The sequence below is a fragment of the Micropterus salmoides genome, unplaced genomic scaffold (genome assembly GCF_014851395.1).
Source record: "Micropterus salmoides isolate LMB-PRFRI ecotype aquatic unplaced genomic scaffold, ASM1485139v1 Ms_hic_scaffold_8, whole genome shotgun sequence".
In the NCBI taxonomy this organism is placed as follows: domain Eukaryota; kingdom Metazoa; phylum Chordata; class Actinopteri; order Centrarchiformes; family Centrarchidae; genus Micropterus; species Micropterus salmoides.
Window position 1 is genome coordinate 23,213,747 of NW_024044570.1, and position 24,451 is coordinate 23,238,197.

General features: G+C 40.6%; 2 protein-coding genes across 12 annotated transcripts in view; one reads left to right on the plus strand and one right to left on the minus strand.

The window, feature by feature from the left end:
* furinb (furin (paired basic amino acid cleaving enzyme) b) overlaps nt 1-14,393 on the minus strand; it is an 81,600-nt gene extending 67,207 nt beyond the window's left edge. Inside the window, exons 1-3 of one of the 10 annotated variants that reach the window (XM_038705057.1) lie at nt 13,913-14,393; nt 9,606-9,723; nt 5,335-5,607 (exon numbers count right to left, since the gene is read on the minus strand). In XM_038705057.1, the coding sequence (XP_038560985.1) occupies nt 5,335-5,511 (177 nt within the window). In that variant the 5' untranslated portion in view covers nt 5,512-5,607; nt 9,606-9,723; nt 13,913-14,393. Of the gene's footprint in view, nt 1-5,334; nt 5,637-9,605; nt 9,745-13,599 lie in introns of all 10 variants that reach the window. The other 9 variants (XM_038705055.1, XM_038705054.1, XM_038705051.1 and 6 more) reach the window with 9 other exon arrangements.
* A 131-nt stretch (nt 14,394-14,524) lies between these two features.
* Nucleotides 14,525-24,405, plus strand: accs (1-aminocyclopropane-1-carboxylate synthase homolog (Arabidopsis)(non-functional)). Of its 2 annotated transcripts, none has more exons than XM_038705048.1 (16): nt 14,525-15,231; nt 15,387-16,048; nt 16,581-17,329; nt 17,445-17,504; nt 18,175-18,245; nt 18,392-18,461; nt 19,464-19,530; nt 20,024-20,121; nt 20,360-20,437; nt 20,655-20,755; nt 21,248-21,337; nt 21,446-21,491; nt 21,636-21,777; nt 22,118-22,260; nt 23,007-23,160; nt 23,481-24,405. In XM_038705048.1, exons 2-16 carry the CDS (start codon nt 15,409-15,411, stop codon nt 23,897-23,899), a joined length of 2,928 nt encoding a protein of 975 aa, XP_038560976.1. In that variant the 5' UTR covers nt 14,525-15,231; nt 15,387-15,408; the 3' UTR covers nt 23,900-24,405. The 2 variants fall into 2 exon arrangements, with proteins under 2 accessions (XP_038560976.1, XP_038560975.1); XM_038705047.1 differs by having other exon boundaries at nt 14,526-15,217.
* The last annotated feature ends 46 nt before the right edge of the window (nt 24,406-24,451 follow it).

Sequence of the window (24,451 nt, forward strand, 5' to 3'; positions counted from 1 at the left end):
TGTGAACCAATTCTTACTCATGTTTTTATCTTAATATTTTCATGTTAAATGTGCAATAAAAAGTCGCTTGATACAAGTTGATAAAGGCTGATACAAAGCCACAACCACTGGCTTATGATAGTATTGAGTATTTTATGAGCTCCAAATAGATTGTAAAATGTCTATTCACAGGGGAAATTAGTAAGAAAATATTTATAAATATATTTTAGATTTTTTATATACTTTTTGTTTGAAGATATCTTTGTGTAGTGGTGTGGTGTTAGGAAAAAGCTGTGGCTTGCAAAAATAATCTTGTCATTACTAGAAAAATTCATCATTAGAAAAGAGAACTTTTCTTCGGAATTTTCAAGGTATACAGATACTATATTTCATGCATTTGTCCGCTACTGATTTACCAGCAAGGGCTCATAGCCAACCTCTTTTTCAATACACTTTAAAATACTGAAATAAAAAAAAAAAAATACAGGTTCTCACTAAAATGAAAAATTTCCATTTCACAAAGTGACAAATTTAGTTTCAAATTCAATTGTGTGGTTGCACAAATTGCATGCTAGTGTTGCTGTAGTATTGGATTGATATCTGTTGTATGACCCACATTAAATGTATAGTAAAATCTCCTCGTTATAATTCTATAAACTTTCTAGAGCTATCTATGCAAGCTTTATGAATTCTGGTGTGTATACACGTCTCCATTTTCTACTTAACAAGTGATATGTAGTGACAGCCTTATGCTTACACAGGAGAATGATCTCAAACTGTTTGACTTTGAGAGGATTACACAAAAAGAACAGTCAGCAAGAAAAAAGGAGTAAAAAAAACAAAAATGTCCATGGCTGAAAATGGGGGATTTGGGGGCCCTCATCTTGAAATTTGTGGGGTTTTAGATCATGTCATACACCTTAATGATGTTTTGGAGGAAATGGTGCCACGTGAGCAGAAATGAATTAGGGCAATGAATGTCAATCAATCTGTATGAATATTAATGTTTATGTACATTTATTAGCTCCACTTAAGAAGGTCAAAAAACAAACAAAAAAAAAGAATATTTTCACTCATCCAAAGTTAATATTTATTGCAGTGACAAAATGTTTACCTAAAGAAAGAAGACAAAACAAATCATTCTGAAAATTACTTTGGACAAAAGCGTAATGAAACAAAACAAGTTTGGGATTCTGCTGAGAGATAATCTTATAATAATCTCCTGGTACCATTATAATATATTAGCACCTCTACAGACTATTGAGATTCGTTAGTGCCAACGGCAAGACTTCACAGCTTTTTCAGAGAGGCACTGTATTTATGCCTTCAAAAAAGTCCTGTGGGAAATAGAAGACAGCAAATTCTGCAGGTGCAGGTACTGCCTGTCTGCATGCTGCAGAACAGTGTAGCATGGGTTTATGAGAAACCAAAGTGCTGAAGTGTGAGGATATGAACGTCTCAGGACGGGTATGCACTGGAGAGAAAACAATGGGCAGAGACTGAGATGGGGAACCAGAGAGCGAGAAAGATACATTTGATGTTCCTTTTAATAAACTATTACCTTAAAATGAGGACAAAGACATCAGCAAGCCAAGCAAATGAACAGCCACACACACACACACCCACCCCTCCCCAACCGCACCACAGGCAAATGGAAGTGAGATAAAAGCAATGACACCATCTGATATAATCAGCCTGACAGAGCTCGCTTTACAAATCACATTCGAACATAAATAATCACTATAGCTGTGATCCCTCCTCAACCACGGAGCAAACTGCCCATGTACAGTCTTAAAAGCATCAGTGTCATTTCTTCTAGCAATAAAACAGAAACTCAGTCCTGACGTTCCGTGACCATCTCACATAGCCACCAGTTAAGTAGACCAAGAGAGGGAGCGAGATGTATTTGATGTTTTTATTTTGTTACATTTCATGCCAATACAGCTCATTTGAATTGAATCAACAAAAGAGAGAGAGAGCGTGCGGGAGAGCGAATTGGCAAGTAGGTGCTGGTGCATCACACAATTGGCAGTGTATCATATGCAGAGTAATGGACAAAGGCCTTGGAGTGGATTACATTCTACCTAGCACAGAGCAGGTATGCGTTTGCATGTTTGGGGCTGTGATGGTCTGAAACTGGAAAACAGTGGTCTGAAAAAATGAGAAATTGCAGCAGGAATATTGGATTTTGAAGTAATATTATTGTGCAATCAGCTGACACGAGGTGGCTGCAACATTTTCTCGCTACCTGAAAATGACCCATTCGCCCTACAACAAGAGTGCCAGTGGAGGGTTTTCCTGCAGTTTTCTGAAGAGGGCCACAGCCGCTGGAGCAGACGGTGGGAAGCTGGATTAAAAAAAAAAAAACCTGCGTGTTGTTTATTTCAGATTACTCTCTAGCCACATTTTTTGAGTAAGTTAGCTATAAATAGAAAGAAACCACAAAACCAAGATGGAGAGCAGTAGAGAGATAGAAAGACACACAAACGCAGAAAGAGGCTCTGGCATTAGATGTCTACTCCGCAGAGGGACTGATTCAGTCTGTCAGCGCCCACAGATCCATCCCCGTAAAAACAATGATTCTGACTCGGTTCACCAAGAACACAACGTGACATTTAGCTCTAAACCCTGGTCTGGCTCTCCCACGCAGACACAAAAACATTATTGGAAGAAAAAAACCATTGAACAGATCACAGAGAAACAGATAACAATGCTCTGTGACAACTTGTAAAATGCCGACGCACACCAGGAAGTCTTGATGACATTTACACTTAAACTCTGGTGTTGAACGCATGCGCACACACATTTTCTTCCCCCCACACCTACTCAAAGAAAATTAAGCTGAAACGTAATGAGTGAATATGCAAATACATAAAGACACACCAAGACAATAAGGCATTTGTGAGCACTGCAGTGAACAAATAATAAGTTATGTGATGATCCCGTAATCACATTAGTGATAAAAATCCCATTATCTCCTGATAATATGTCAGCCTCCTTGCTCTCTTCAAGTACCCTGTAGAACAACCACCAAGGCTGATGAGGGAAATGACTAAGCCGTTTCCCTTCTAAGCCCCCAACCCTACAATACCTTGCCTAACCCATAACCCACACTGTCCTGTCTTGAGCATAGGCACTGCACAAAGCCTGTAGATCATCCTTCTCTCACAGCAACCACTCAGGGACTAGAGACTAAAATGAAACTTATTTGGGTGGCTCTGTGAAACAGTGACAGAAGATGTACTCCCACAAAATCTAATTCCAGACAGTGGATAATACCAAATCTTTTTCTCAGTCCGTAATACCATACTCCATTAGCCATCTTCCTTCTTTTTTTGGTTTGCTAGTGTCTCCCACACACCCTCACAACCACCCTGCAATCACCACATGTCTCACGTCTACCCTTTTCTTATGGGAAATTGTCAATTATCACAATTCTTTCTACCCTCTTTCCTACTCTCCTTTTATCATCCACCGTCACCTTCTCTAGACTTGTAGACATCTGTATATCCAGTATTGGAATATCTGCCTGTCACATCTAATCTACAAGAACCTCCACTACAGCATTTCTTCAGGAAAAAAGGAGATTGACATCTTGTGGGTTGTGGTGTTATGCACCCAGAACCACAGAAAGGTGATGTTGGTTGGCTGGTCTGAAGTGAGTAGGCTGTTCTTAGGATGTGCTGGGCTCATGCGGTGGGGCCCGAGCTGCCATATGGCATCAGAGATTCAGTAACATACAGACGTCTTAGAGGAGTCGTTACTGTGACTACTTCTGGCTCTACAACTTTGACGCAATCACTAATCAGCAGAAGGGAAAAATAAAAGCATATACATCTCCCCATTAATCTTGCGGTTTAATGGACAGAACCGAGGCTCTTTGTGGTAGGGAGAAATGAGGGAAGGAGAGATAAACAAGAGAAAGAAAGCCATAAAGTTTTTTTTATTATTTTTTTTTTAGGGAAAGTGATCCCATAAGGGAAATATGAAAGAAAGAAGAATTGCCTTGCTTGGAGGAAGACAGACTTAGCATTGTGTCCCTGTGTGACTGTAGAATATGTATGTGTGTTCTGAATATTGAACATTTCATTTTACCCAATTTCCCTAAGACTAAAGATTGATTCACTATCTAGAATTCACAAAAGCAAAAGTCTGTTAGTGGCCACTACACCTAATGTACGCTTCTTTCACTCTGCAGTACAATAGATTTAGACTGTTGGAACAAGTGCAGCTATCCAGATCAATACTAAATGAACTCAAGATTCAAGCAGAATGTAAGTCCCTTAGACAAGCTCAATGTTAAGTCACATGGATACAATTTAATATAACGGGTTGAACGACAAAGAGCATTTAATAATGACACACATCTAATCTTGTCCAGATTGTCGGAAACTCATGTGACAACTGTTCACTACGAAAACTGGGCGACTAAAAACATCTGGCTTTGTGCTCCAGACAAAGCTCTATCTTCTACAAAATAAAGAAAGCAATGATAAGCCAGAATTAATTTTGCAAGCCTTCTCTTTCAGAAAATCCTCTTTATTTGAGGTGGGGAGAAACGGGGTGGGAATATGCAGAACCTCCTACGCATATTCCTAAGAAGTAATCCAGAAGGCTGTTCACTGGCGTGTGCAGCACTCAGGCAGCTCCACAAAGACAAATGCAAATGAAGTTTAAGTCTCAAGTGGAGCAATAGGGGAAGAGGGTACCAAATAGCAACTCACTGTCAACTGCTGCACACAAATATGGAAAAGCTTAACCTTGGAAGCATTTTGATATTCAAGGGACCCAACACACCACTGAAAGAACAATGAGTCACTTCTACTTCACCCTCTCTCTCCCCCTTATTCTTCCCCTCTTCTGATAATTTGTTTTTTCTTTTCCCTATATACAAACTGTTAATTAAATTGACTTGGCAAACCAAAAAACAGAAGCTAAAGTGGTCGCTATAAAATTAAACTACCTACATCATAATTAAATATAACAATCTTCCTTGAGACCCTGAATTAACAGCCTTATTATTCCTGTCTATTCCTAACACTACTCTGTAAACACAACTGTCTGCAAGTGTGCTGGGAAGCCATGCATGCCCCACTTAAGCTACAAGAAGTGGAGGAGACCATACTTTTGCAATCCTCTGCACAAACAGGATTGCCCGGAGGTGTCATGTCAGGCTCTCTGATGCCCGGCTTTGATGTACAGTTTCATAACATTGATGTTAACCCTGCAAGCAACAGCTGTGTGTGGATAGTCTCACATGCAGCAATATAGACAGTTATTAAGTATGAGAAACACCTCTTTACTGTGCACAAACTCATGCATTCACACACACAGTATATTGTAAGTACAACTTACGTTGCCGTGGTTGATGAAACCGTGTTCCCTGGCGATGCGGTCAGCCTCCTCTGGCCCCCCATTGATCTGGACAGCCCAGGTGTTGGTGTAGACCTCTGCAGCGTCAATCCACTTCAGCTTTGCTGACAGGAGGACAAGGACTGTCCATACGTGCGGCAGGGCCACCCTGGCATCCATGAAAAGGAGAACACTTCACAGGACAGTCTATCCGTCTGTTTGTCACTGCTTCCCAGGCAGAGTGAGGCTGCTCCACCTTACAGCAGCAAAGTAGAACTGTGGCGTAGAGATGAGAGGACAGCCAGCTATAAACACAAACATGGCCTTCTTAACTGGGTCACTCTTGGGCCTGAATTCACTCCTGCAGATACCATTCAGAAAACAAACCCCAAACCGTAGCAAAAATAAACAGCACCCCCCCCCACCATCATGCATTATAGTTAGCTCACTGTCAACTGTCAAACCCAGACGAAAAAGAAAATGTCATGTGCAAATGTGCAAGGCATAAATATTAGGTCAAAACAGACAAGGGCTCAGACAAAAACAGACTTATTTTTCACTCCTCACTCATATTTTCAGACCTAAAATGATAATGTATGATAATGATATACAGTAGGCATGTTGCTGCAACACAGGACGAGCTCCAAGCAAACCAATACACAGCTCGTTGTGGGAAGGCAAGATCCGAAGGAGAGGACATTTAAATGCTCAACCAGACACTGCTCTTAATTCAAGGATATTCCAAATTTTGAATTCAACCAACTACTTATTAGGTATGAGAAGGTAATGTACAACATATTCTAACTTAATACTAAAATAACCCGTATGATAAAAAGGACCATTATTTGAGCAGATGTTCAAATTAATATTTTTAGACTGGGATATTCTGCCGACTTTTGATCTGTAGCTGTCTGAGTTATAGGAAAGGAGCCCATAAGGTACACATGAAAAGGAAAGCTTCATGGTAAGGTAACAGACTCCCGAGTGAGACGAAAGATGATAAGGCGTGGGACGACTCCGCTAAGTATAAGTTCATCCTAAGAAAGATGAAGAGGAGGGTGGTGATGCAGGTCTAAATACCTGCCGAGTCCGAAAGCCGATTCCACCAATGTGGCATCAGTGTGTCATTCAGTGGGTTAATCCCTACACAATGAACTGATCTGAAAATGAGAGCAACTTTAGTTACCAATCAAGGCCTTTTTGAATTGAATACATTTATGTCTGTTATGACTTTTTTCCTATATTTTCTGGGTGGTTAAAAATTCAAAGAATTGAACTTAGATGGGGGAAAACAGCTGAGCACAGACAGGCTGGGTGCTGGAGTCTGTACTGATCTGTTATAACATTATGGCCACCTGCCTAATGTTGTCTAGGTCCCCCTTTTCAAGGCACGGATTCCACTAGACCATTGAAGGTGTGCTATGTATCTGGCACCAAGACGGCAGATCCTTTAAGTCCTGTGAATGGCGAGGTGGGTCCATCATGGATCACACTTGTTTTTCCAGCACATCCCACAGATGCTTAGTTGGATTGAGATCTGGGGAATTTTGAGGCCAAGTCAACACCTTGAACTTGTTGTTGTGTTCCTCAAACCATTCCTGAGCAATTTTTACTTTGTGGCAGGGCACATTATCCTGCTGAAAGAGGCCACTCAGGGAATTAAATTGTGACAAGAATTCTCGTCAGGTAAAAGGCTGTCTCGGAGACTCACTCAAATTACATTTTTCACACGCTGTCAAGCCACACATTAAATTTCTCACGCAGTGAAATACAAATGTTATAAGACTCACGGAGTGAATCAACTTTGCCCAACTGATTGACACCAGCGCTGTCATAGTAATCAGCTGAACCCCTCGTGCTGTCAGTCCAGACCTTTATCAATGGTCCAGACAGCTGTGACGAGTGGTAAAGTAGCTGGTAGAGTTTTGCAACATAAACATCTAAAAACTGAAGCGCAGCCTGCTCTGTTTGGGACTGTGAGCTGCACTGGAAGTTAATGTGTGTGGATTTGTGGTGAGATTTCTGCCCGATCATTTACTTTCGGTTTCACATGCAGTCGATCAAATATGAATGAAGGGGATAACGTTACTACCAGTGAATAAATAAAGTAATGCACAGCAGAGTATAGGGCAGGTAGACTTCTCATTAAATGATGACATTATTCTGGTAATATTTTGCCTTTTCTCTGGACATGTCAGAGAACACAGATAGCCTATGTGGGAGAGATTCTGAATGTGCAGAAAGTTTTGACCACAAGCAGAAAATCTGCTGAAACACAGAAGCTATTAAAGTCCAGGAGTTTATAACTAAATTAAAATAAAACAAGTTATAATTATGGTGAAAAGGTGCCACAGTCACATTTAAAGACGTTACTTCCCCAAACAAAGATACAAAGAGGAGGAAAGACTAAATCATGAATCAGCAGGGATATTAAATAAGTTGATCTACAGGATCTGATTGTAGCACAGAATGACTGAGAGCTGCACTGACGTAAAATTGTTTTTAAAAAAAAGAAATATAACTATATTCTGTTATAGTTAGGCTATAGATTTTGCCACCTAAATTTTGTGTTTCTCTTTATATAAAAAATAAAAATTGCCATAAACTGGTGCAGAAAATTTAATCAGAATGCAGGAAATAAAATGCTTAATGCTCAAAATTTTCATATAATTCAGCATTAAAGATTCCTTAAAAATAGTGTTAAAATCTTGTCTCATGTCGATCTTGTGAACCCAATCTCGAATCTTGTCTCGTCTCATGGGATAAGTGTCTCGTTACACCCCTAGCCATTACACTTTGGCCCTTGTCAATGTCGCTCAAGTTGCCCATTTTACCTGCTTCTAACGCATCTACTTTGAGGACACTTGCTGCCTAACATATAACCAATGACAGTGGCCATGATAACGAGATAATCAGTGTTATTCATTTCACCTCTCAGTGGTCATAATGCTATGGCTGTCCAACACTTTAGTCTAGAGCAAGATATCTTGAAAACTACGAGCTACAGAAAAAAACAAGTAAGGTGTTAGGCCCCCACAAGCCGAAAAGCTAGAAAAACTTCAATGTCCCTTGATGTAGACGAACTCTGATGGATGGCACAAACACATCCACACTGTCCCATATCATCTAGTGCCACAGGCCAAAACGTTTACCTTTACACAAGAAATGCTCTGGATATTCACAGTCCCCAGAGGATGAATCCTAATATTTTGGTGACCACCTGACCTTTCCACTGCTGCCACCGGCAGGCCAAAGTTAGGCCTGTATATAGGTCAGTACTAATGGCCAACGAATATAACTGGAAACATTCATTATCCCTAAAAGCATTAAAACCATGCTTTTATTTTCAGCACTCGACTTTTCCCTTGCTCCGACCTTACGTCATACTGTTAGTTGTCCCCACAATATAACTCAAACTAGTAGGCAGATTGTCCGAATCTTTGCTCAGCAGTTTTAAGCTTCCAAAGAAATAAGCCCTTTTGATTCTAATGACCATTCAGTCTTTTCTCTATGGCCACCCTCCGGACAAATTAATATTTTTATCCCCACTCTCTTAACCCTCTGAGAATAGCAAAATCATACGGGGTGGTGTTCATTCTGTCAAATTGTTTCAAATTGTTTCAAATTGTTGAGTGGTGGTAATGAACATAGCAAGCTTTAGGGGCTGATATGGGACTTTCAATCTTGTTAATACATTTTTGAAAACAATGGGAGCCTATGTCTCAGACTGTTCCACACCAACTGTGGCTGAGTGTGTTTAGACAGTTAATTGGCATTAACAGGTGAAAGAAAAAGTATTTTCAGAGCGCATTCCAATTATTATTATTTTGGCAGTATCTAACAGCGTAAGTCTGTGCACCTCCTGACACCACTGTATTGGTCATATACATGGCACATTCTAACAACAAAAAAGAGCAGCTGACAGAACAGACAATCCAGTCACACTAGGGACTAGAACTACAACGATGAATCAACTAATCGATTAGATGTCGACTATTAAATGAATCGGTTTGAGTCAATTTTTAAGATAAAATATTTGATTCCAGCTTTTTAAACATGAATATGTTCCGGTTTCTTTACTCCTCTATCACAGTAAACTGAATATCATTGGGTTATGGACAAAACAAGACCTTTGATGTCATCTTAAGCTTTGGGAAACACTGACTGACATTTTCCCCAATTTGTGGAAATTTTATAGACCTAACAACTTATTGCTTAATCAAGAAAATAATCAGATTAATCGACAATGAAAAAAATAAATAAAAAATCATTACTTGCAGCCCTATTAGGGACCAGTTTAGGCATGTGATGAGGTCTTCTTCTCCAAGTACAGAATATCTTCAAAGGTAGGATGAGTAGGATTTGTCTGTTGGCCCATCCTCTCCGGCTCAACTAGCGAGAGAGAGATAGCAGCTATAGAGTGAATGAAGAGAGGGAGCATCATTGGGGAGAGCAAAGCAGTGATTATTTTCCGATTTACGGTAGTTATGTTCTAAAGCCCAAATAAACATGACCATACCTCCACACAACCCTGCGGGAAAGAACCACATTGCCGAATTTTGTGTGAATGCAGCATAAGCCATGCTTCGGGAATTTTTTATGCAACAAGGTGATTAGTTTGCAGGTAAGCTGTTGTTTTTGCCTTAAGTTCTCCCTAAAATCCAAAGCAGGGAATCATTTCTGAATTTTTACCCACACAGAGGATAACCTCGCCCTTTATTCATCCAAACAGTTATCTCCCGCTTCTGGAGAGTTACTCATATCCAAACTATTAAAAGAGAACCTCATCTGTGGCTTCATAGATACATTTAGGAGTGGGTGTGATTGGAGCGCAGCAGGAGAGGTGGTGGAAACATGACCAGGAGCTGTCACTCTTCCTGTGGAGCAATTCTTCTGAGCTCATTAGATGCTATGCCGGAATCGCAAAAACAGGAGCAGGGGGTCTGCTGTCACTGAGAAGGCTGAGAGAGAGAGGGAGGAATAGATGGAGAGAAGGGGGGGGGGGGGGGGGGGGTATCCCTCTCCCTTACAGCATTGCGGAAAATAATGAGCACATAATAACAACGCCTAAAACACCTTCTCTTAAAACACAGCCTGGAGAGGAGTTAACAAGAGGCTGCTTACTCTTACAATATACATCAAAGGCCTAAAACTGAGATGAAACTTCAACCTTCAAACCAAGGGAGAACTTAAGACTTTAGAATCCAAACTACAATGAAAATAGAAAATCAGTTGCAAAACCCTCTCATGATCACAGTAAGTGGAAATGCAGGAGTGGATAAGCGACCTATGGTATGGTAAAACAAAACGACAGCTTTGAATTATTAATTGAGTGCCTTCTTTTTTAAGCTATTGACAGACCTCCAAATGTAGTTCAGCATCTCATGAGGATGGCGAGACATTTTGATCACAGATTCTTGTTTATCAAAAACAACTTTCTCACCTATAGAATACAACAGCACCAGCAACAACAGGTTGTACTTATCAAAACACTCTGCTTAGATGTTCAGTCTAGAAAATTCATAATGAGCAATCCTCTCCTCCACCTCAGCAGCGACAGTTGAGGTGCCCTTGAAGAGCACACTTCATCCAGTGGAGCTGGCCAACAGAAGAAGACTGTTTGGTACAAACTAACTACAGTGATTCCTGTCCCCTGACGCCCCCTCACTATTCCACTCTACTGAGAAGAGGTGGAGATGGATTAGCAATGCTTTAACACTGTGCATTCATTATTGTCTTCATATCACCATTAAGCCCTTAGGAAACTGCCTTTGCACTGCTGCACTACAAACTTGCAGCTTTGAGGAGGATTCGCTTTTAAGATCTGTTATGAGCCAGACTGCTGAAAACTGATTACACCAAAAAGATCTGGAGATAATTTTGATATATATAGTAATATCAATACTGCATCTATATGTTGCAGATATAATTATCAACATGCTGTCTTCTGCTGATCTTACAAGCTGTGTTATAGCTTTACGATACAATGGTCTAAATTGTATTGTGAGCTACAGCTACAGCCCGACAGACACGGGAGGAATATTATCGGCCAGTACTGGCTTATCACAGATATTGATGGCGGTGTTCGTTTTCATTTATAGTTCTTTATAAAAAAGTAATAACCTGTATTTGTATAAGATAAGGTAATGATGACATTACCTTATCTTATACAGTATTTACTGCCATCCTAGATAATGAAGCTTATTGCACAACTTTAAAACAATCTGGCCTCAGTAAACATGTCACAACCTTGATTACCAAATATAATCTGATTCTTGGCAAAAAGTTTACATAAGAAAATTAAACATTCAGCCAGTATATCATTACTTATTCAGAACACTCTCAAATATCCTTATCAGTACTGGCCTAAAAAAATCCAGTATGTGAAATGATTAATGAATGACTCCATCTGCTTGGCCATCATTTCCACTGCTGATTAAAATACCAACAGTTGAACCAATAATTCCACTCACCACATTATCAATATCATGTTACTAAGTCAAACACATTATTATATTTGAAGTATAGCACAGGTCCAGAACTGTACTTAAACCAGGAAGTTTCTCATTTCATTTTCCTACCCATCTGGAAAATGTGTATAAACTGGAAAACACATTTACCCCCAGCAGTGCCAGAGAATCTGCTTAGTGAACAGCAGCAGAAGCCTGTGGTTACATGAAAGTGTCTGATAGTGCAAATGTGATGTTTTTGACAAACACAATATGCTTTTAGTTAACTTTCATATCACTACAGAGAAATGCCATAAACATAATGTGACAGAATAATAGATCTAGTCTTGATGGGAATGAATAGGCAATTTCCATTGCTAATGACAAGCACAGAAAGCTGTGACAGACCAGATGAAGCACTCCAGCTCTATTTCAGGCTGCCCAGCAGCCAAATCGACACCCACCATGTGCTCTGGGCTGCCCTTGCACAGAAAACCGAGGCACCGGAGAGAGCTGCAGCATTTGCGAAGTACCACAGACAGCCAAGCACCCTCTCCTGAGAGGGAAAATTGCTCCAAGTTGGGAGTTCGATTGGAAATCCAGAAGCATGATTGCACAGGCATGTTGTGCTCTGTCAGGACAGCGGTACACAGCTGGAAGTGAGCTGTACGCCGATCATCTGAGACACACTTTGAAGTGAGCGAGAACGCTGTGACCGAGTGCCACTAAAGCCTGATCCATCTTAGCTCCCACTGTCTGCGAGCTACAGAGATAGAAAATCATGATAAAATGTTGTCTAGGGCAGAAGCAATGTGTCCAGGAGAAAGAATCAATTCTGTAAGTAATGTCCCACAGAGGGATCCAACCCAATTTTTAACAGCCACCTGAATCTTGGCATTGTTCCCTGTGTCAAAGTACCTCTCATCCACAACACTATGCCCTAGTTTATAGATGACTTATATTGTTGACAAGTTTGTCTTCCGGCTTCTTTCTCCTCCAGAGCATTTCTTTTTTATGCTTCTTATAAAAATGTGTGACCTGCCAACTAAAGAATTACTGGTATTGTAAAACCCAGCACTGGTGACGAAGCTACAGAGCTAGAAAGGTGGTGTCTAGGGCAAAGTGTGTATGTGAACCACTCAGCCCCACATCCCCTGGCAACATATAAACATAATGCAGCACCAAGCCTTTTAATAGCTTTGATCTCTTAACTGACCTGGGAAAGGCCTAACAGAGACAGACACAAAATATTAGTTTATAGGGTAATCTCTGATGTGGTAAGGCAGTGTAATCCAATTCAGGAGGAAGTTTGGAGCCTTGCTGTTTGCCTCAATAGCAAGTGACCTTGACTTCCTTCCTTGTTGAGATCCCAGTGGGAGTTGCACTAGAAGTATAAAATAACGATGGTAACCAGAGGACAAGACAGAATGAGTTGGATCACTTGAAGTTTAGTTTTTCAGCTTGTAGGTCCATAGAGAGACCATTTTCCTTTTTAAAAAAAAAAAAAAGGTGCCACTGATGCCAGTGCAAAGAGGATCAGTGCGTAGCTATGGCTGAAACAATTTCTTCCTTGCCCGAAGAAGCTGAACTAACTGAAATGTATTACAGCAATTCCCACTTTCCACAGATAAAAGTACTTGATGAGGGCTTTCGCCTATTAAGGCTACAGGGTGAATAAGTAAGAGAAAAAGAAAATGTGAGTGTGGGCGCAAGAGAAACAGCGGGGATGGAGGAAAGCAGTGCATACGTCAAAAAATGAGACATGCTGCACAAAACAACACTGTAAAAAACAGTAAGAACAAACATGCTGTTATCTTACCAACAATAAACTTCAGAGAGGAAGTGCTGCGGACCCAAAGCTGGCCAATTATCGGGCTAAGTCATGCCTCCATTAAAAAAAAAAAAGAAAAAGGTCCACCTACACTGGATTAAGAAAGCCTGTTCTCCAGACTGGGGAAGGATTCACCTGACTGGGAAGACTGGAGAGAGCTGTCGGCAGCGCTGGCAGAGACTTTATGCTAAAATAGCCGTCATGCTTTCCGCAAATACTCCTGTTGTTCCCACCCACTCTGCCACAGTTCCCCTCCCTGCTTTGAACACATCTAACTCTTTACAAAAACTAAGATACCAACATGAATCGAGACGTCATGCTTCCTCATCCTCTTCTCCCTCCGGGGCGGGGACTACCCCTTTCTCCTGCGGGTCGACTTTCAACTTTACATTTAACCTGACGCTGTACGTCCTCTACTTGGTCCAAGAGATGAATAATAATACTATCCGCACACACCCATCTTCCTCCAAAGGCGCCGAATTCAACTATCCCGTCTTGCTTGTCATCCGCCACCAACTTGCCACAACCACCACCATGGTTGTATGTTGCCAATGAACTATAACCGTCGCGGCCAGATATTTCGTTAACGGTTTCTTCTAACGGTTTCAGTTTTTTCACATGGCTTGTAAGCTGTCTAAAGTATGCTGGCATTAATTCACACATGCAAAGTAAACACATGGATAGAAAAAATGGGAGAATAAGGGGCTACGTGCCAACACATCGTAACGGTTCACTACTGGACGAAGATGACAACAAACTGCCACAAACCCTTTTTCTCCAGGAAATACGTCACTTTTAAAGCCGACTGGACCAGGGAGTGCGCTTCATTCGTGTTACCGTGGTCGTTGAAAGGGGCGGGTCATTGTTTTTATATAGCCAGAAGACGGAATTAATTTACCTAGCGTCACGTTAATCCGCGTTAACAATTCACCTTCTTTAGCAGGTGCAATAAGTCAGTTTGAGGCCCATTACAAATTATACATTCATGGTGTTTAATGAAGCAACTTAAGTCAATGCGTTTCTAATGGTAAGATAGCACGTTTTTTTTTTTTGACAGAATGATGGCTTTTTGTGTTGTTTTCAACCGCTGGTACTGTTATTCCGGGCCACGCCTGTGTCGAAAGCACGCATCCTCATTTTCCACATATCTGATTTGTACAGCTGTATGTGACCGCCATCTTCTGGACATCTATTGAACTTACACACGGCTAAAACAGCACACCATACGGTAGAGGGGGCTATAACACAAAGCTCTGACTCTGACTCGCACGGTTGTGTCTACCCGGCTACAGCCTAGAAGTGAAATCCAGCCTGCTTTCAGCAGCGCCAGCTCCTCCGTTAACACGGACCAAAGTTATCCCGGAATAAGGACAGCACGCATGTGCCGTCAACCCGGATGTAGATTTGTTTGTACGCGTCTATTCCCCATTTCACCAAGTTATGACACATTTGCTGTTAAGAATTATTAATATATCTTAGCACCGGCTGGACAAAGCTTTACCATTCAAAACCAGTCCAAATCGGGTTAACAAGCCGTGACATGTGTCGACTTGCGTGGGTGATACCGTTACATCTGAGCTCCGAAGAGTTGCACTTTTGAATTACGGTGAGAGAACACCAGTGGGTAAAATAGCGTACTATATTTACTATTTACATAACACTCTTGGCATAAACACGTGCCCACTTTAAGCCCCGCCGTTTCTATGTGTTCCTTAAATTGTGATGGCAGGGGCTACTGTATTTGTCTTCATATTGTCCCTCCTTTTGTGTTGCAGAATACGTCCTGTAACTTAAAGGATGGACTTCCGCAGCAGGAGGCATGAGCGAGGAAGCAACTGGACAGACCCAGAGATAGTGGAGCTGCTCCAGCTGTGGTCCGACGAGTCGGTCCAGATTGAATTAGAGAGTTCATTGCGCAATCAGCGTGTGTTTGACCGCATAGCACATATCCTGCGTGAAAAGGGCATTTACCGCACCGGCGACCAGTGCAGGGAGAAGATAAAAAAGATGAAGCTGGAGTACCGCCGCATTAAGGACAACCACAAAATGAGATCTTGGAAGTTCTATGACGTGATGGACAGGGTCCTGGCCAACCGACCAGCTATTACCTACTCCTCCCTGGGCGGAGCTGTCATAGCTCAACAGGTGTTTCAGAGCCCCGGTGGCCCTGACACATACGTGCAAGGACTTTCAGCTGGCTCTTTTGGTCCTACTTCCTCGGGTGGGTTTCTGTTTGGTCAGCCTCCAAAAACCGGAGATCCACTGGATATTAAATGTGAAGATGTTGAGGAGAGCATGCTGAACTCAGGTGTTGCACCCCCTGAGATGTACTATGGATCTGGTGATGACCAGGAAACTGATGGGCAGTCCCTACTGGGGCCAGAGGACACTCTGGGTCAAGGAGAGAGCTCAACAAACGCAAGAATCTCCCCTTCAGGTTGTCAATCCAAATACTTTTATTTTTACTGTTACTATCATTAACATAAGGTTAGAAATAGGGCTGGGCAGTAAAACAATAATGATAATTATCGCAATATAATAAATGTTTTTAATATATCTTGATAAATATTTGGTTTAATTAATTTGAATCATGAACAAATTATTATATTTTAATTATTATTATTAAGTTTTCCATTAAATTTTCTATTTATTTTGTTCAGAAGAAGAAACTTAAAGAAAGATTAACTAATTATATTTGTTGAAAAAGATTTTATCATAGTAGTTATGAATGTTCTACCTCAGACTTGTGAAGTGATCCACTGTTCTGACCATAAATATAAGTTTAACCATATAATTAACCATCTGGTTTCTTCAATTTTTTTAAAATCTACAATATTGTATAATTGTAACTGCTATGTGGCTGGAACTGCACCCAAGATTTCCAAGATCACCAACTGCTGCACTTGTGTATATGGTTGATTTGATTTTGATTTGTTAGGTAGTTGAAAAGTTGTTTTTCATGTCTCCAGGTTTTAGTGACCTGAACATTGCTGGCTCTGCCACAGCTGCCAGCCAGGCTGTTGGTGGTCCTGTGCCACAGGACACATCTGAGCGGCCCAGAAAGGAGGGCTCTCACACCCCAACCTCTGTGAGACGGAGGAAGCGTCGCCGTGGTTGCAAAACATCATGGGGCCACGGGGGTGCTAGATGTTGCAGTCTGGATAAAGCCCTGGCCAGCTTCCTGAGCTGGCAGCAGTCTGCAGAGGAGCGCCTCCTCTCCCTGGAGGAGTCGCGGCTGGAGAGAGAGCTGAAGGCCGAGGAGTGCAGGCAACAGCGGGAGGAGAGGAGGGCGGAACAGGAGCGCCAGCATGAGCTGCGCCTGTTCAGCATGCTCACGGGGGCATTGGTTGCTGTCAGACAGGGTGCTCCTCCCACTGCTGCAACAACACCGACTGACCCCTCCTTCTCACCCGTAGCACACCTGTCAGCTTCACTGATGACCTCAGCTGTCCCTTCATCTTTATCTCAGCCACCATCAGGAGCTCCCACAGCACAGGCTGCTTCCACTCAGGAGACTAGAAAGTCAACACCGCCTATCTCTGTCAAGGCCTGCACAATGTCTCAGAATGTTTTGGCAACAACGAGAGCTGCAGAAATTCCCGGCCCTAGCGTGTACCTGTCCAACCGCGGTAACAGCATCCGACAGCATCAGGGCATTCTCCAGGAGGGCTTTGTCCAATATGGAAAGGACCGATACCACGACACAGACAACCCTGAAGTGAGTCTGTGTCGTGTAATGAATACCCATTACAGATGGATAGACATTTCTGATGTGTCAAAAAGTTACACTGTAATGATTATTTATAAGGTCCTCCTCTTTTTCTCCCTCCCAGGGTATAATCAACATGGGTACCAGTGAGAATAAATTATGCTATGATCTTCTTCATAAACGGGTAAGATTAACTGTGCAGGCACATCCAAGTAAAAATGATGTAATGCTGTGGAGTATAATACCAGACCTTTTGAATTCGATGTGATGCCGGTACATTTTGTTACAATTTTAACAATACTGAGACTGATGATTTCTTAAATTACACTTAAAGATAAATCACATGACACATACCGGCCATTATTACACATATAGTGTGAAAATGTTTGTGCTAGTAAGTGTGAAAATAGTCCAGTAATTCAAAGTCATACTAGAATTAAATCCTAATACAATAAAAAAAGATTTCTTCACCTTTAAACTACAGGTGAAAAGTAGTGACACTGCGCTACGTTTTCTTTCTGCCATTCTCTCACAAGTTTGATGTGGAAGGGTGCCACTCTTGTTTTGTTTTCTCAGTGCTTCATCTATATGTATGGGATTTGGATGTTTTCTTTTGATATGCTTATGTTTCCAGTTATATATGGCAGGGCTGTTTATTGGCCCAAACATTATGCAGAAGTACTGAAAACATTTGGAAATGAGACATCCACCCATGTTTTGTATTCATATAATTAATTTAAAAAAAAGGAATCTATACCAAATGAGTAGCATGAGCATGAGTAGTATCAATCGTACCAATATCAATTGCTCTGCCTGTGTTCATGAATTAATTTCAGTTTTCCTTTCTGCTACAGCTGACCAAGCCTGACATGCTGCATGTTGACCCATCCATGCTGCAATATTCGGACTGGACGGGACACTCATTGTACGATATTAAAGTAGACCTTAATTTTTATTTTAAATGAGAAGCATATTTGTCATGTGGCTCCTAGTAAAGTTTCTTGAACAATACAAGACAAGTTCAAGTAAACATTAACCCTCTTACAACCTTTCCATGTTGCTTTCTTTCAGCCTGAGAGAGGAGGTTGCAAAGTTCCTCACTCACTACTGCTGTTCTCCAAACCCACTGAAAGCTGACAACGTGAGTGAAGATTATAGCTTTTAATTCTGGAATGTAACACAAGTAACAACTGTCACACTATATAATATAATATGATACTGAATACTGTAGATGGAGGGAATGTTAATAAATTATACCTTGTAATATAGTAAAATCTAGAGTTTGTGGAAAGCATATAAATAGCAGAGGTGGAAAATATACTCATACACTGTATGTACAGTAGGCACAGTTCTCAGGTTCTTGAACTTTTTTGTGATTTTACATTTTGACCTTTTCAGAGGGAAATTTAGCCCTTTTTAGAACATTTATGTTATGACTGTGGTTAGTGGAGGCGCTCAGCACACACACACCATACTGTACAGAAGGTTAAAAATATAACTACTGTGCCACCTCAAGCACCTACAGCACTACAAGTTTACTTAACATGAAATGATTAATTATTTAAATTTTCTAAAAGGAGTCATTCTTCACAATGACTAGTTGCACTTTTGAGTCTAAAATAATACATGTTACTTTTAATAATTATTGCTTTTACACAAATAAAACTTGACTGCAGGACTTTTAATTTTAATGAAGTATTGTACCAATACATTTTCCACCACAATGCAATCCTTTTTCTATATTTTATTCTTTGTGTAACTAGTCAATCTGGATTGCTGTGATTTGGGTAAAGGTTCCCCTCCCATGACTGATACAGATGTCTTGCAAATTATGTAATTACTGACAAATAAGCCTTTTTTAAAAATGTGTCAAACTGCTGCTGCAGAAGACACTGTGGATTGTTGCCATTCTTAAAAATGTAAGGCAGTGGATTCAATTAATTTATTTGATTAACTCTGTAATGATTAAAAAGATGCCATATTGCTACAATTTAACAGCTTTTTTTTAGGGCAACCAACTTAATCTACAGATGTAATGAAAGGCTGTTTTAGTCTGTGGATTAATTTGTAGAGTATTTATCAGGCCTCCTTTTGCACCGTAATTGGGTCTTTTATAACACAGTGGATGTGTGTGTTTGTTCAGGTTGTGGTGATGAATGGCTGTAGTTCCTTCTTCTCATGTATTGCTGCAGTAATTTGTGACCCTAAAGGTAAGTTCAGGATACACTGACATGCAGACACAACACACCCATATTTACACTATATGAATATAAATATGTGTACAACAGCAACAGGAAAGCTGGCCAATTTTCCATTTAAACAAAGCACTTAAATCGCATAAATTGCCACTGCAAGTAAGGACATTTTAAGCGATGTAGAATATTTGTTTTGCTAAATAACTGCCTTAATATGAAAATCATAAGCCTGGAAGACAGCCCATGCTCATCTATTTACTTCAAACTTGAATCACTTTGGTGGTAATTTGATGGCGATTCATTTGTGCATATAGGCCTGAAAATCATCAATATCAGCAAATTCAACTTTTTGGCAAATTTGTGTACAAATTAGCCAAACAAATGGCCGCTAATGACTAATGATGTATGGTAGGTTTGTATGCATCTAAACACAAAGTCAGTCAAAGTGATAATTTGCAAGATGATGTATGTGTTTGAAAATGTGGTAATTATGTTTTTCATGTTGTAGATGCCATTCTCATCCCTACTCCTTTCTACGGTGTAATCACTGAGGACCTAGATTTGTACAGTGATGTAAAACTCTTTCATGTTCCTCTTGACTGTGAGGTAGGAATACAAAGTCTGATTTATTTGTACTTACGTAATACTTACTTGTGTGTTTGTGTTTACTTGTAGTGTCTTACTGATTGTATACATTCAATATAATTCGTGGTAGGGGGGCTTATATTGCATTGATCTTTAAGTGCATCATGTGATGGCATGCCCTAAGGTATTGTCAGCTGTCATTGGCAGAAATTTAGATGTTGATGTATTTTTTTCTTTTCCACTTATTTTTTATTTATAGGCCGATGGCAAAGACAGTCAACCCTTCCACCTCACTGTAGGCAAACTAGAAGAAGGTCTGAAAAGGGCTAAGCAAGAGGTAATTAATGAATGCATAGTTTTTTCTGAAGCACTTGCTTCACTTGCTGAATATTTGAGGAAAGCTCCAGACATGCTCGGGCAGAGTTCTTGGTTTAGATAAATGCCTCGGATGCTCTATTTTGTCTCAGTGATTTGTTTTGCAGCTTTATCTTAAAAGACTATGAAGATACGGTACATCAGTTTAAAGTTACTTAGAAACTGGATGTTTCATTTAGGGGTTGATCATCCGAGCTGTTATACTGATGAACCCCCACAACCCTTTGGCTGAGATCTACACGCGGAAAGAGATGATTGCCTTCTTGGAATTTGCCAAAAGGTATGTTTGCCCCACTATTATCTCATGCAGTGGCCTGACACTCTAGTCGTCCCGGTAGTCCTATGGCTGCTTTAAGCACATTGCCAAGGCACTGCATACAGATCCTAGTGTGAACTCTTTTTTTTTTTAAGTGCTCTGTCCCGTGTGTGGAATATTAAGCGCTCTTGATGGAGTTTTATCACCTCTCCTAACCATCAGCATATTGTCAAGTGCAGCCATGTGCCCAGGAGTCTCCTGCACCTGCACTATTGTTTTCTAAATGATCTTGCCAGAGTAATTCCCTCTACAGAGACTGTTGTAGGCACTGAGCTGTTGTATCCATAAACCTTAGTGCTTTTACACTGATGTAGCACATTGAAGGCACCATTTTACATTTATGTTGCATTTTCTTTGTCATAAACATTATCATTAACAATATAAAGCCAAGGTTTATAAATGCTGCACTGTATACTGTATTTATATTATCTTTCTCTCCCCCATTTCCTGCTTTAGAAATGAGCTACATGCCATTGTAGATGAAGTGTACATGCTGACGGTCTTTGATGAATCTATCACCTTTCATAGTGTCCTCAGTTTAGACAGGTAACAGCATGAAATTAACCTCCGTGTGCTTACTCTGTTAGACGCTTAATCATAACAATTGTGACTGAAGACAGCCTCTTAACTGCTTATGATGTGCTCTCATTTTAGTTTGCCCGACCCACAGAGGACGCACGTAATGTGGGGTGTGAGTAAGGTACGTACTGTGTTGAGGTCTATGAGAGTGTGAGGCCGTTATTTATATTATATCCCTGCTGACAGTACAGTGAAATCTCAGGTGTTTTTTTCAGTGGGTGTTTGCTTTCACAATTCCTTTTCATTAACTTCTTTTGGTTTCTAGGACTTTGCAATGGCAGGAGTCAGAATAGGCACTCTGTATACTGAGAACAGAGACCTCGTGGAGGCTTTGGCCCAGCTGGGCTCATTCCACGGTATCTCTGGAATCACCCAGCACCAGGTAGCAAAACTCCTTCATGACAAAGGTATGGAGCCAAGCTTCACATGCTTTGCAAACACAATGAATCGCATCAACCCCCTTTTGGTTTAAGAATAGTCTAAATTCACACTACTACTTACAATCAGCTCTCCTTGTACAAAGGCAGCTCTTTGCTCAGTTGTGTTTAAATCCATAATTGCTAATTATTTTAGGTGCAAGCTTTTCAAACATTCAAACGTGCTTTTCCTGCTTCTGAGTGATATCATCCCCTTTTTTTCGCCTTCCTTTAATATTGCAGGAGCACAGCATGGCGTTCTGCTGCACATAAAGACTTGTAACATTTAATTTACATTTCCCTATTGTCACTTCACACTCTCATGTTCTAGAGTGGATCAGCAAGGAATTTCTGCCTGAGAACAGGTGCCGACTGAAAGCTGCTCACAGTTACCTGACAGGAGAGCTGCGGAATATGGGCGTGCCCTACCTGGGCAGGCCTGCTACACTGTACATCTGGGCGGACTTCAGAAAGGTACCATGATCAAAGTCACACTAAGATGTGGAGGCTAATGTTTCAGTTCTTGCTTGTGAGGGCGTTACTTTGTGTTGAAAAGTGGTGGGGACATAAGGACTCAGATTAGGGGCGTGATGACACACTTGACGTGCATGAGAACAAGACGAGAAGATTTTTACACTATTTTGAAGAAATATATAAATAAAGGCTGAAATATATTAGCAGGAGGTCTTGTCGTCCTCCCCCAGAAAACTGGAGCATTAAAAACTTCTTCTTGCATTCTTGAGACATTTTCTGCTCCAATTTACAGTGGAAATGTCTTTATTTAAAGGGAAACAAAAATTCAGCTGGCAGGTGACAATTCATAAATATAAAAATATAACAGAATATAAGCTTGTTTTTTTTAGCTTAAGTTACTGTTTTTGGACAATGCACATTTTTTTCTTCTATATTTAAATTACATTGCATGTTTTCTAATTGTGCAAATAAACCTTTCTCAAAGCATTTTCATTTCTTATTTAACACTCTTGTTGCAAGTTAGTTTGTAGAATATTTTTAACAAATGCTTTCAAAAAGTGATGGGGACAAAATCAGCCATTTCAAAATGTGGTGGGGACCCAGCGTCCCCAGTGTAAATGACACCTATGCTTACTTGTGTATATAGCTAATTGCAATGCAAATAATGCCACATGGTTATTTCTTGAAAACATTGCATGTACTGTCCGTACGCTTGATGTGTGGCCTCTTTCTCTCCATTTTGTTAGTACCTCAGAGAGTCGTCATTTCAGGAGGAGTTGTCGCTGTGGAAGTGTTTTCTCCGACACAAGGTGGTGTTGAGCTGTGGTCAGGCCTTTTCTTGCACCACACCCGGCTGGTTCCGCATCGTCTTTGCAGACCAACAGCTCCACCTTCAACTTGGTCAGTCTGTAGTGTAATATAAGTGAAATATAGTGTATATAATCCTTAATGTTTGAAGCTTTTTATGCGAACACATATGTTCAGCTAAATGTGTTAAAAGGTTTATCTATTTTTCAAGTTTTCATATAGCGTGCTATGCTATTCCATCTAATTCCCATTTTCTGCCTTAAATTAGGCATTGATTAGATCATATCTATTATTTCACTTATTCAGTCAATGGTTTGTGTTATTCCATCTCATCTCCTGCTTTGTGTCTTAAACTAGCTATCCACTGAGTAATAGTTCCTGACTTGTTCTGTTACTGTTTTGTGTTATTTCAGGAATGAAGCGAATTAAGGAGGCTTTGAAAGGAATTGAAGAAAAAAGCAGTAGCCCTGACTCACGCTTTATCAAAGAAGCCAATAAGGAGTGCAAAAAATCACTGAAAGAGGACAGTGCAGATTCAGACAATGCTGCGATTGTCAATTCAACATCGCCACCCGAGAGCAAGTCATCCGACCAGCTGAAGGAGAAGGATAGCCCTGTTCCTGACACAGGCTCACTGGCCACTGAGGAGTTTGTGTTGCTGGACTGCCAAGCATCAAAGCCCGCAGAGGGTCTGGACTCTCTGATTGGTACTCTCAGGCACCAGATCCGCTCGTCTGATTGGCTGGAGAAGAACACTCCAGAGCTGTCTGCCGGGGAGGACCCAGAGATTCTTGATGTATTCAAGGCCCTGCTGCAAAGAGCCAGACAGTAAGCTTAGGATAAACAGGCATGAATGTAGCTGCCAAATTTCAAGAGGCAGTACTTCAGTGTCGTTATGTTTTATGGTGAAAAGGCTTGACACAAACACCTGACACAAGGTCAAATCTGAGGCCTGTTTCTAAATGAAGGGGAAACATTAGCTGAGGGCAGGATAAAGAGGAGAGAAGACGAAACATAATGCAGTCAAGGCCAGGATGGAAGAACAGGACAGAGTACTTTTATCTCTGCATCTTGAGGCCTTACTTTTTAGCTGAGACGGCCTTGCTTTTTTGTAGTCCAGACTCAAAAGACTCAATGTTTATTTACTACTAAATTCTAAGTGAATGCCAAATGTACGTTAACCAAAATCTGTCACATTTTATTCTGAAACATTTAAAGTCTCTTAATCTGAATTGTACATCTTTATTATTTGGTCATATGCACTTTATTTTATCAGAATGTATTGTACCTTCTGTAAAGTTAATGATCTGTGAATAAAGGAATTCATTATTATGTCTTTATTTGACTATAATCTTTCATTTACAGTAAATCTGAATCGAATCTG